At 48.9% G+C, this 13722-nt stretch overlaps 1 protein-coding gene across 1 annotated transcript in view; it reads right to left on the bottom strand.

Annotated features, from left to right (window-relative positions):
• Positions 1–11852: 11852 nt before the first annotated feature.
• LOC144110555 (uncharacterized) overlaps positions 11853–13722 on the bottom strand; it is a 36350-nt gene continuing 34480 nt past the window's right edge. Inside the window, exon 9 of the mRNA XM_077643568.1 lies at positions 11853–12083. Within this exon, the coding sequence (XP_077499694.1) occupies positions 11883–12083 (201 nt within the window). The 3' untranslated portion in view covers positions 11853–11882. The remainder of the gene's footprint in view (positions 12084–13722) is intronic.

Below are 13722 nucleotides of genomic sequence, written 5' to 3'. Positions count from 1 at the left end.
TAACGCTGTCGCGTTAAAAAGGTTTACGCTAATGTTGCGTAAAGCGCTACTCTAAGCGAAAGCATTTGCATCCATAATCCATACCAATAGTAATAATAATAATTGGTTTTTGGTGGAAAGGAAATGGCGCAGTATCTGTCGCATATATATTGTTGGACACCTGAACCGCGCCGTAAGGGAAGGGATAAAGGAGGGAGTGAAAGAAGAGAGGAACAAATAGGTCCGTAGTGGAGGGCTCCGGAATAATTTCGACCACCTGGGGATCTTTAACGTGCACTGACATCGCACAGCACACGGGCACCTTGGCGTTTTTCCTCCATAAAAACGCAGCCGCCGCGGTCGGGTTCGAACCCGGGAACTCCGGATCAGTAGTCGAGCGCCCTAACCACTGAGCCACCGCGGCGGGGCTCCATACCAACGCCGAACGAAAATTTGACATACGGCCTCCCTATGCGGCACAGAACGAAATAGGACCGCAGCGGCTGCGTTTCGATGGAGGCGAAACCCTAAAGCGCCCGTGTGCTGTGCGATGTCAGTGCACGTTTAAAGATTCACAGGGAGTCGAATTTCTCCGGAGCCCTCCACTACGGCACCTCTTCCTTTCTTCTTCCACTCCTTCCCGTACGGCGCGGTTCAGGTGTCGGCCGAGATGTGAGGTACTGCGCCATTTCCTTTCCCTAAAAACCAAAACCAATTTAAACTGATAAATATTATCGGTTTTTGGGAAAGGAAATGGCGCAATATCTGTCTCATATATCGGCGGACACCTGAACCGCGCCGTAAGGAAAGGGATAAAGGAGGGAGTGAAAGAAGAAAGGAAGAAAAAGGTGCCGTAGTGGAGGGCTCCGGAATAATTTCGACCACCTGGGGATCTTTAACGTACACTGACATCGCACAGCACACGGGCGCCTTAGCGTTTTGCCTCCATAAAAACGCAGTCGCCGCGGTCGGGTTCGAACCCGGGAACTCCGGATCAATAGCCGAGCGTGCTAACCACTGAGCCACCGCGGCGGGTCAATTTAAACTGATGACGGTTTTTGAGGCAAGGAAATGACGCAGTAATTGTCTCATTTCGGTGGGCACCCGATGCTTCCCAGTTTTGTCTGCACCGCGTTCATTTGACCTAATTGAGGAACGCTATCTCGCTCACCCGAAGAACGCCATGTCCTCTCCTGAAGCCGTACTGCGTAGTGTTCTTTAATTCCAAAAGCATTAGACGGTTCTGTCCCGAGTTTCGTGTCAGCAAAACTTTTACTTCTCCCTCTATCCTCTCTTCCTGTCCCCTCACCTCTTTCATTTCATTTCTCCATTCTGCCTTCTATCCTTTATTTCCGCTGCCCCAGCTCTGGTGCTTCAGTATCGATGGCAGATGCCGGGGCTAGCAAAAATCTTATCATTCCTTTTTACTATAATAAAAAACCACTACCAAAACTTCCTCAGCACGATTACATCGTTCTATGAAGATAAATGTGCAAAAGTTTGGTTCTGTTAGTGTGTGGTGAGATCTCGGTGTAGGAAAAATTTGGTCAATGTGGTGTAATTAGTAAATTAAGCACGAAAATTATACTTGATTGCGTTACATAGCGCGTGATAAGATCTTGCTGTGGTTAAGATTTGGCTGTTGAATGGTTCATTAAACGCGAAAATTACGCTTTAACGTCACAATCCTGTGTTCATGCCCTGTGTTTCGTGTCAGCAAAACTTTCTCCGTACGATTACGTCGTTCTGTTAAGATAAATGTGCAAAAGTTTGATTGTGTTAGATAGTGTGTGATGAGATCTTGCTGTGGGAAACATTTGGTTGATGAGTTGTAATTACTTAATTACACTTCGACGACACAACAGCCAAAGACGTTGACATAGCACCTGGACGTGAAAAGCAAATTAAACGAAGTAAAACATGATAAAAACAAGAAAAAATTTAAATACATGAAAATAAAACAAAAATAACAATACAGAATTAGAAACATGTAGTAAAAATAAATAGATCGCGTTCAGGCGTTGTGGAAAAAAATCCGCGTTCTAGAAAGCTCCATGCTTTCGCATTCCGCTACATAAGCAGACTTAAGTGCTCTGGAAATTTTTGTTAAAATAATACAGAAGGGAAGGAAAATATGGGGGGGGGGGGGGAGGGAGTAACACCGTGGGAGAACAGATAAGAGACAGAACCAAGTGTCATAGGTTGGCAACAACATTTATTAGACGAAAAAAAAATCCTTTCAGGGTGGTCTCCTAGTGGTCCAGGAGTCCATGGGCTTGTGCCTCACATAAGGCCCGATCCACCAGCCATTTTTGGCTGGCGGGCTGAGCGGTCCGTAAAGCAGCCTCCCAGGAAGAGTGAGTGGGATTGGAGAGGGGGGGGGGGGTGTGCTGCCTGTGGGGAAGGACATTCCCAAAGGTAGTGGAAAAGTGTGGATCTGGGCACGCCACAGGTGTTGCAATGGTGAGGAAAGGTTGGGTGAAAGCATGAGAGACGGTAGGGTGAAATAAAGCAGCCCGTCTGTAATTGACACCATGTGGCGCTGGATAAGGGCGACAAGGTACTGTGGGGTGGTGACAATGTCATGCGGCTGTGTTTTTAGAATGTGGTGATTTGATGATAATATGTAGAAAGGACCGATGGGGCCTCTTGACCAGGATTGGGTGTCTGATCGTCCGGGGTCTGGGAGGAGAGTTCTCGGGCCAGCGCATGAACGCGCTCATTACCGGGGATCGAGGCATGCCCAGGAATCCACACAGAGTAACCATTCGGTCGAGAGAGGTGGCTGTGGTAAGAATACGGTGTGTGACCGTTAGGTAGTGGCGGTACGCGGCCTGGGAATCTGTGCAAATTTCGGTTATGTTTTAGTCAACGGTGGAGTGGGCCAGCGCAAGTGCGATGGCGGCTCCTTCCGCCTCTGCAGCTGAATTAGTTCGGATAGTGGCGGCGGCCCCCACTGTGCCGTCTTCATAGGCTGCGAATGCCGTGAAAAACCCTACTTTAGAATTTCCTGCCGCGTCGACATAAAGGATATCGGAGCGGTTGCTACATTTTCTTGTGTAACAGTTCGCTCGAGCCTGCCGCCTACCCTGATGGAGGCTAGCGCTCATATTGCGCGGTAGGGGCAAGTGTCTTATTGCGGGGCTCCGGAATAATTTCGACCACCTGGGGATCTTTAACGTGCGCTGACATCGCACAGCACACGGGCGCAGAGGTTAAGCGATGCGCCACCGCACCGCAAAGTGTATGTTTCTAGTACAGCCACCGATGGGTCTTGTGAGACGCAGATTGCTCTTCCCGAGCAACGAGAGAATAGCTCCCGCAAGCTTGATTTTGGAGTGAGAACTCCACTACGCCATGTTTCGCCAAGGTCATCGGGTGTAGCAGTTTGACCTTCAGCAGGAGGAGCGCCGAAGGTGTGGCTGTGACGTCAGACCACGTGACTCGGCGCACCTGCAGCCGCCGCGCCGCTGCTCTGAAAGTGGTGCGCTGACCTCTGCTTCGCCAGATGTGGTCATGTGATTATGCACGTGCCTGGGCATTCACTTGACGAGGCGGCGCCGCTCTCGCATGCAGTTTTGCCATGGATCAGAGCGCGGCTGACAATAGGTCCGTTCGATTCGCCTGCACTATACGTGAACTAGTTCTCGCGGTGCTGCACTTCGCCATTCGTTTCAGCGGTGCAAGATGACGCCGTCTGCACAACTCCATTCGTTCCGAAAAAGTGCATACGTTGTGCAGGTCCAGTTCAGGAAAGTGCACGAAAACTGTGCACTTCCTCAGTGGTCGGTGCCGAAATGGTGCAGCTGCAGCCGCCATGGAAGCAGAGGACGGCTTGCGCAACAATGGCTTGCGCTTTGCGATAAACGGCGGATATACTCAAATTATTCCACTCGTCGATGATAACAGTGCCTCACACGGGCCGGTCGACCCTTATGGAGCTTGGCTGGCCACCCGAGAAGGGGGCGATGAACGGCGGCCCTCACCGGCACCTTGCATCTCTCGACCATCGTTCTCTCGACGGCCCCGTCACCGGCGTTTTCCCTTTGTCATAATAAAGTTACATTAGTACTCGAAGCCGGTTATGTTATCTAAAAAGTAAACACGTGCATGCAGTGCATGATGCACGTTGTTGCAACAACCGCTTAGCATGCAAGTCGCCGCGCGCACACCTCAATCGTGTTAAGTAAAAACACAGGTGCGTTTCGCTTAGCTGCCGCGAGGTTGCATCGAGGATGATTCAGGGCAGCACTTCGCTGCGATGTGCTGTTTGAAAATTCTTCACGCAGTTCGGGATGTTGGCGGCCGTTGAAATGGGCGCCACGCTGGTGCCTGCAATTTGGTGGTGACGCCAAGGCTAGCAGACGACCAGGCCTGCACTCGGACACATTTGTTTTGGAAGCAGCCAGTGCCAAGCTGCACTTGAACTGCTGGAACTGGCGCTGCACGCTCGCGGCACCACCGCGGAACTTTACAGAAATGGTGCAGGGAGTGCAGGTGAAGCGAACGGATCTAATGTGTTTGAAACGCCTGCAAGGCGTTTTAAGCGTCTATCCAAGAGTAGCCAAGTGTAATATGGAGCTTTTTAAGCGAAAGCTTTACTACTTTTCTCCGTAGCTTCTTCGCTGTGTGCGCGAGTTTGACCTCGAACCGGGGAGAAGCCACGTGACAGCTATGACATCCCTCAGCCGCCGCAGAAGCCGAGCGCTGGCCTATGTTTCTGCAGGCCGTCGGCGTTCATTGTGTGCTTGGCGTTGGTGTTGACAACGTTCTAGACTCCGATGAGTTTGAGGAAAGAAAGGCCGCATAAACTGGCTCCTTGGGTCAGTGGACGCCTCAATCGCGCTTGGAGATGTGTGGAGGTGGTTAGAGAGAGGTGTGGGCTGCATGCATTATAGCACTGACAACATTGTGGCAGACACGCAGCACTGCAGCAATAGGCCGCAGCGTTCAGTTGCATTGTGGCCAACTTCTCGCTATCACCCAGACACAACGCGAAGACAACAGACATATAAAAACTTAAAACACAATGTTCCGAACTCGATCGTCACTATATCGTCGCATAAAACGGTTAAAGTAACTACGAAGTTACAGAGCATGCACGGCTCAAGCATCAGAAAAATGGCAAAGAAAGACTTGAATAACACTATTTGCCGGGCTAGTTGGTTGCGATCTATATGTATGAGCAGCGCGAACACAATCAGGAAGGTGCAGCGTTTTGACGTCGTATCTCTATCGTCTTCCTGATTGCGTTCGCGCGGCTGATACACAAAGAAAGACTTTGCAGAAGACCAACTGTGCTTCTCACAAATCTTTGCCAATTAACTCAAACCTTGCTTCGTGCAGCAAGACACAGGACATGGCTAATTTTACGCCTTGCGGCTTATAACGTTCCCATAAGAAGTCCCAGGCAGTGGTTCTCCCACAGCGCGAAAATTTTATTCGCGATGAACGGGTACAGATCGGTGTCTGCAATCGACCAAACTTTCATTAATATTGATTTTGAGCTTGTAGGGCCTGACCCGCCGCAGTATGTGGCTCAGTGGTTAGGGCGCTCGGCTACTGATCCGGAGTTCCCGGGCTCGAACCCGACCGCGGCGGCTTCGTTTTTATGGAGGCAAAATGCTTAAGGCGCCCGTGTGCTGTGCGATGTCAGAGCACGTTAAAGATCCCCAGGTGGTCGAAATTATTCCGGAGCCCTCCACTAAGGCACCTCTTTCTTCCTTTCTTCTTTCACTTCCTCCTTTATCCCTTCCCTTACGGCGCGGTTCAGGTGTCCAACGATATATGAGACAGATACTGCGCCATTTCATTTCCCCAAAAACCAATTATTATGAATTATTAATTGTAGGGACCACTCAAATCCCGCGCCTCCCCCCGCGTACACTAGATCTCCCGAGTGGGGCAGTGGGAACCGGGCTACGGGGTGGGGGCTAGTTAAGGGAAGCCCGATCGTCGAGGTCGAGGCGGCCTCTTGCCCCCCTGCCACGGACACCGCCTTGACCTCCTGCACCGACGTCACCTGGTCCCCCGCCGACGACTATGTGAGAATAAACCTTTGCTCTTACTAGCTGGCCCGAGTCTCCCTGTCTGTGCGTCCTCGCTCAGAGGAATCGCCCACAAGCTATACTTCACAATGAAACACCGCTCAAAGGCATGACACGCTGTTCAGTGCAGTGGCGCGACATGGCATGAAAGCTTTGAAAACTAGCCAGTGTGATTGACTGCACTGATACCTACCACGACGCGAAACAACAGCGGCTCGTTTAGCAGTCGCTTGTGTGGTTGAGCATCCGCCTCGCATGCGGGAGGTGCGGGGTCGACCCCCAGTGCCGCCGGGTACCCACCGGTGATACAATTGGTACAGAGGTCAAAATTCTTGCCCAGAACACGTTCTGGGCGCGTTTTGGGCTGAACACGCGATATCTAGCGATAACATTTGGCTAAAAATGGGCTGGATGTAAGCATGTGCAGTCAAAGGCGTAGGATTTCATCTTCAGTTTTTGCCTTCATGTTCACAGCGTCTTTGAGAGCTGCGGAACACACAGTGCGGTCGTTCTAGTCATGTGTTTTGTCCTCTGTACAAGCTTTCCCCTGTCTGGTGCTCGGCTTATTTAGGGTGAAATGCTTGGGAAATGGGTATTTGACTCCACCTTGACAAGTCGAAAATACCTTGCGCCATATGCTTGGGAAATGGGTCTTTGACCCCACTTGACAAGTCGAAAATACCTTGCGCCATATGCTTGGGAAATGGGTCTTTGACCCCACCTTGAGAATGGAAAATACCTTGTCCCATTGCGCTCTTTGATCATAGATGCCCTTGCGCCATAAAAATCCACTATCATCGTCAGCAGCAGTTGCTTGCTCGGCCTCCCTCGTGAAATCAGTACAGTCGTCAGCATTATGAAAGGGAACGCGCGAGCGCGGGGCAAATAGTCTCGAACCCTATACTTGTGGGGATACGCGGCGGCTACTTTTCGCAGCCTGATGGAAAGGATTCCGCTGCCTTGCCTGCTTCTGGCAAGTGATGATCGCACTCCCTTTCCAATTCGTTTCTGGAAGCGGTCGCTCCGTGCAGCCACAACTATGGTTCGAAGTTACCTGCCACGTGCTCGCGCGTTCCCTTTCATAAAGCTTACGACTGTACAGCCTGCACGCATGCTTACGCAATTTACGGACACTATAAATTTTTTTTTAAATGTAAATAGCGCGGTGTAACGCTCTGAAGCGACGCATGGGCTCCGAAGGACGTCGTAGTGGGGGACTTCGAATTATTTAAGCTCACTTGGCGTTCTTTAACGTACGCTCACAGAGCACGGGCGTCTTTGTGTATTGCCACCATCGCGACACGGTCGCCGCGGTCATAATCGAAGCCGCATGCAGCCTCGGGATCAACAGACGAACGCCCAAGCCATTCAGCCACCGCAACGGGTACGTAAACGACTCAAGGAAAAGTTCTTATCAACCGGATAAATGACGCTGGACGCAAACGTACTGCAAGCATATATAGCTGCCCGAAATGTCGCGTAAGCATAAAGTCAAACAATCAAAAACGTTTGCACGGCAATCAGCTCATGGATGTAAGTACTGTTCTCACCGGGAAGTGTTTAAGCAATTTAGAACAGTCACTACCATTGACATTTTTGCATGATCGTCATTTTATATGCGCCTAGTTTTTACGTTACCATAACGTATTCTCGTTAACGGGAGGTTGCATCGTGCTTAGGGCTAATGAAAGAAAAATAAAACAAAACCAGAGAAACAGGCGAGAACCATCTTGTAAGCAAGAGACGTGCAGAAAACAACTTAATTCGTTTGTTTCTGCCTACACTTACATTTCTGCTCAAGCTACTGCCTGGAAGGCGATGCACAAATCAACCAGCTCAGCGATTTGTACCTTCGTGTGGGCCATTCTGTGAGGCATCATGGAGAGGTGCAGCGTAAACAAGGACGACATAGACACTAAGGACGACACAGGCACTCGTCCTGTTTCCTTAGTGTCTATGTCGTCCTTGTTTCCTTTCCGCTGCACCTCTCCGCGACAGTTCAGCGAGGCATTGCGCGTGTGAATACAAATGCGATTTAAACGGCACTTACTTAGACATAGAACCTGACGTTGGCTTCCTCGGACGCTCATTCAGTGTTCTCGCCGAAGGCAGAAAGCGCAAGGCTTTCTTGGTTTTCGAAGCCGAAGTCACTCCAGAAGTATCACTTCCGGCATACTCTTCGAGAGTACCACACAATGGTCGCTCCTTTAAACAAAGCAGCACTTCCCGAACTGAATGGCTGGTTAGCTAATTCACGTTCTCAAGAAGGCAGCCGAAGAAAGACGTTAGGATGCCATTTGGTAGCATGTTTCTCGAAGAGAGGTACTTCTCACGAGCGCCACCAACTTCCCTTCACTAACACCAAAGACAGAATGTTACAATTATTTCCCAGCGCTTCGTTTTTGTTTGTTTATCTCTTTTTTCATAGTTATCAAGCAAAGTAGTTGCACTGCACATATGCGCAGTAGGATCAGTGCTGTGAACGCTACGTGTCTACGCACGGATGCAGAGATTCAGAAACAAAGTGAAATCTGAGTGATAAGATTCATGACGGACCCAACCAGGGCGAAGCAACACTAAATATTTACTATCGGCACGTTTTTTGGGGAAAGTAAATGGCGCAGTATCTGTCCCACATTTCGGCGAACACCTGAACTGCGTCGTAAGGGTAGGGTTAAAGGAGGGACTGAGAGAAGAAAGGAAGAAAGAGGTGCCTTAATGGAGGGCTCCGGAATAATTTCGACCACCTGGGGATCTTTAAAGTGAACCCGGGTACTCCGAACCAATAGTCGAGCGCTCTAACCACTGAGCCACCGCGGCGGGTTTCGTTGTTTCGTTGTGCGGTTTTGCGCTGGTTTGCGCGATTCTCGGGGTCACCTCACGTTTTTGTTCACGTATGGTGACGTTCACGTACAAAGACATTTTTAACATTCCTTGACGAGGCTTGTAAAAAGTGGTCGTGGTTTTCTGAGCGCCTCAACAGCCGCTGTTCTTCGTTTGAATATTTTCAGGAGTTCAACTGTTGGCATACTTGACAGAAAAGCTGAAGTACAGATATCTGGTGGAGCCGCCGCGGTGGCTGAGTGGTTATGGCGCTCGGCTGCCGGCCCGAAAGACGCGGGTTCGATCCCGGCCGCGGCGGTCGAATTTCGATGGAGGCAAAATTCTAGAGGCCCGTGTGCTGTGCGATGTCAGTGCACGTAAAAGAACCCCAGGTGGTCGAAATTTCCGGAGCCCTTCACTACGGCGTCCCTCATAGCCTGAGTAGCTTTGGGACGTTAAATCCCCCATAAAACCGTATCTGGTGATTTCAAAGCTTAGCCAAGATCCTCTGGAGAATCTGTTCGGAGCCACAATGCAGTCTGCAGGATGCAACAAGGACCATACTCTGACCGAATTTTTAATCCTAGGCAATTGCCTTTCATTTTATGGGCTCATAACATGAGTATCGCACGGTAATCATCCTGAGGCAGTGCTAGATTCTCTGCTAGACATTTAAGACAGAGGTGATATGGAACGTACCCAGATAAGCAGCCTACAAATGCAGTGTCAAGGCCTTCGACTCATGAACAGAATTCAGCTTGTATGCCAGCGCATGACCACGATGAGCACGTTGTTAAAGGTAACTGCAGACTTTTTTTTCTACCTAGCAGGGTATGACGTAAGTGTGTATTGAAGACAAATTGCCAAATAAAAAAAACAAATTGCCAATTGTGCATATCTGGACAGCAGTATAGGGGGCAAATCAGCAATTATCGGTTAAGAAAAAGGTTCAAGAGATAGAGAGAGCTCTGTGCAAAACAGGGATCCTGACGAAATCAGCACTGGGAACACACAGGATTTTTAAGCAGGAAATTGCCAAAGAAAATATCTATGATAATTGTAGGGGAAGCTCTTTGTTGTTTGAGGCCAGGCAGGACGGGAGTTTTGCGGCCTAAGACATCAGGCACCACTAGGTAGACACGTTGTGCGTTGCGTGTGGAGAGGAGGAGGAAACGGCTGAACACTTGATACTTTTCTGTAAAGGGCTTCACCCTACAGTGGAAGGCAGCGGGGCTGATTTACCCAAGGCATTGGGGTTTAAGGACAGTGAAGGGAAAGCAGATTTTAAGCGGGTAGAAGTAACCCAGCGAAGGTTATCTGATTGGTGGCTAAAATCAAGAGAAGAGTAAAATTTCATAAGTCATGGCTAAGTGGCTTGAGCCACCGCCCGATTTAAAGGGTTCGGCCGTATCCATCCATCCATCCTGGTAAAAAAACGAGTGGCGCATTCGGCAGGCGTCGCAGTAGGCGTGGTAGCGACGCCGACGAATTGAATTATTATCGCCGCATTCGCGTGGGTGTCGCTGAAATCGCCAAGCGGACCTTGTTAAATTGAACTTGATTTCTGGCCTGTGCACATGTTTATTCATTCCTCAAAGTTTCACAAAGGACATTGCATGAGGGAGTATTGCTGAATATTATAATGCACTGCACACGGGTCGTACAGCTTTTTATATTAATACTTAGCGTCAGTAGTAGTAGCATGTGGTGTAGCGGCACTTGATTCATGCCAGAGATTCATGCTCAGAGGGCGCCACATGTCCCTTGCGCAAGCACTGGTTTTCGTGACTGCACAAAGAGATCACCATGAGTGAATGCACTCATAAAATGGAGTTGACTTGCTAACGCATTCCCCTTCGCATCAATCGCATTGATTGCCCGAGAATATTTCAAAACACCTTTCAGGGGCGCAAAATGGCCCTGAGCAAAGGAGGACAAAAAGGATGTGAGCACTACAAGTAGTAGTAGTAGTAGTAGTGGTTTATTTAAAATAATAGTAAAAAGGAAGCAAGAATTTTTGCTAGCCCCGGCCTCTGTCATCGCTACGTGAAGCAGCTGAGCTGGGGCAGCGGAAATAAAGGATAGCAGGCAGAATGGAGAAATGAAATGAAAGAGATGAAGGGACAGCCAGAAATGATAGGGGTGGAGAGGTACAATATACAAGTATTCTATTTACACAGTGGCATATGTGCAGGTCGGGTGCGTGTGATGTCCATGCTTGAAAAGGAAGGCGAGCTCGTGCACGCACAACACACTGTTCACTACAGCCGGAGTGGGGCGTACAAAATAGAACGAAGGAAGAGAGCGAAAATATTTCAGAGGACAAAACTTAAATACAGAAACATGGTAGAGCAGCAAGGTACACAATGTTAAAACAGAAAGTGATACACGATTGCAACAAAAATTGCCAATACAAAACTACAGAAAAAGCAGTCGTCATAATAGAAACATGAATCATTGCAAAGCGCAAGAAAAACTAAAAAATAACGGAATAGCAATGCGGAAAAGCATCATGAAACAGAGGAACAAAGATATTAGGAGCAACAACGGATTGTATTAAGGATACGTTCAGACACAAGCTCTCCCGTAAGGGGCAGCTGCTAGATGTCACTAACACGTTATACGGAGCCCGTCCTGCACACATCTCTAGACAAGTGTACAGGCGTCTTTACGCTCGTTCAAACATTCGTTCCTTCCTAATACTGGACAGTCTTTGCAAGTTAATTATTGTAACTTCGTATTTGGAATGGGCGTTCAATTCTGCACTCACGCGGCTGATCACAAACCGTAGGAAAGGGTCAACCGACAACCAATAATACTCCCGAAGAAATAACGGAAGCTTTATGACAATTATCACCGTCGTCTTCCTGAGAAGGCCAATGTTTTCAGTCCACAGCGGTTCTAAATTGTAACAAGTAAGGTCGCACAGCGTCACAGAGATCAGCGATAAGAAATTATTCTTCTACGGAAATGGAAATTTAAAAAGGGGGGGGGGGTATAAGAGAACGGGGGGCGGATTGTTCGTGTTGGCCGCTACGGAGCCCTGGTGCACTGGGATCTCTGGGTGAAGGAGGCGCTGTCGACGTACTCGAGCGCCCTACGCGCGGCCCGCACCAGGGTGAAGTTGCCGTACTTGTTGGTGGCCGAGCATTCGTTCGACCCGTCGTCGAACTCAGCGTCGAACAGAGCCAGTCCGTAAAGCACGGAAGAAACATGTTGCCGGGCCTTGCACATCTGCGTCAGAGTCAAACGAAGGAAACGCGGTATGATTACGGGGAACGAGTGAAGGCGGAACACGTGTCACGCCTAAACAAGTGAAGTCGCCAGCAGTTGATCGATTGAACTTTTGAATATTGCCACGAATCTTTGTAGTGTTTGTTCCTTCTTCAAAGCTGCCGCCACGCCGCTTTATCACTTTTTTTGTGGATGCAAGACGCGACCAGATTTATCTCGATTAATCGCATCCATGCGGAGCCGATTCTACCTTGTTCCAGAAAGTTCGAGTAGCTTTGCAGGCTTTATCTCGAAAGTTCACTATCAGCTTTAAATTAAGAACGGCCAACAGCAGCGGGCATTCTGTTCGACGACCGCCGAGCACGCTTGTTGCTTTCGCCGCCGCCGAGTCATTCAGTCCATTCTGGGCGCAGGTCAACCCAATAAACAGTTTTCTTTTAGAAGAACTTTTGCCCGTCTTCATCGCTCCTTCGACTGCCGTCATCACTACGTGACAATATTCTCAACTGTTCTGAACTCTGCCGCCGCGGTGGCTGAGTGGTTATGGCGCTCGGCTGCTGGCCCGAAAGACGCGGGTTCGATCCCAGCCCCGGCGGTAGAATTTCGATGGAGGCGAAATTCTAGAGGCCCGTGTACTGTGCGATTTCAGTGCACGTTAAAGAACCCCATGAGGTCGAAATTTCCGGAGACCTTCACTACTGCGTCTCTTATGGCCCGAGTCGCTTTGGGACGTTACACCTCCATAAACCAAATCAAACCTGTTCTGACCTTTACTCTTATTTTAAAGATTTTAGTTTCGTGCTTAAAAACGCTAAGGAAGCAGTTAAATTATTCAGTCTTTTGTATTGTACGCACCTCACACTCAAATCTTGCCCGTAGTTCCTGGACCGTGCCGTAATAAGCACCAGCGCTATAACACTTTTATCACTTTTTCATTGATTGCTTGACTGTCTGATTGATTCCACTGCTGATGTACAAAGTCCCACGTTCGACGGACTGTGACGTCACGCCTGATTATAAACAGAGCATGCGACAGCGATAGCCCCTAAATTATATGGAGCAAATACTACACGTAATAACTGTTACTTCAGCACTAAAATGATTTACATTACTATGAACTTAAACTTCTCAAAATATTTGAAAAGCTGAAAACAAAACCGAAACGTCAACGCATTGCCCTCGCTCCACTACATGATTATGGTATTCAAACACTGATAACAATTTATTTTTCTCAGTTACACAACGTCACGTGTGCCGTACCGCTTAAACAACGCTTTCTGTGTTTACAGCGCTGACAGCTGCAACGTGGTCTCACACACCTCGTGACATGAGGCACGACATGCATGTCGAGACCCATGAATCTGCTCGTGCCATGAGTCTTAAATTTGCACTAGAGAGGAATCTGAACTCGTCTTTTTACCGCGGGAACTCTATCTACACGTTCCGGGCATTCTTAGAAACTTTGAATCCTGTGCGGCCAATTGCCCTAATTAAATCGGATTAAACGTCCAGGCTCCCGCCTTTTTTTGAACTCAACGCGGTAAATAGGCGGAGTCAACCAACGCGTGGAGTGCCTTTCAGCCAGTCCAATGGCGGCTTCGCTTTCGCTTTTATTTAATTTTTTTGTTTCTGTGAATAA

This window comes from Amblyomma americanum, chromosome 11 (assembly GCF_052857255.1).
Source record: "Amblyomma americanum isolate KBUSLIRL-KWMA chromosome 11, ASM5285725v1, whole genome shotgun sequence".
Taxonomy (NCBI): Eukaryota; Metazoa; Arthropoda; class Arachnida; order Ixodida; family Ixodidae; genus Amblyomma; species Amblyomma americanum.
This window is presented reverse-complemented; position numbering and strand designations above follow the sequence as displayed.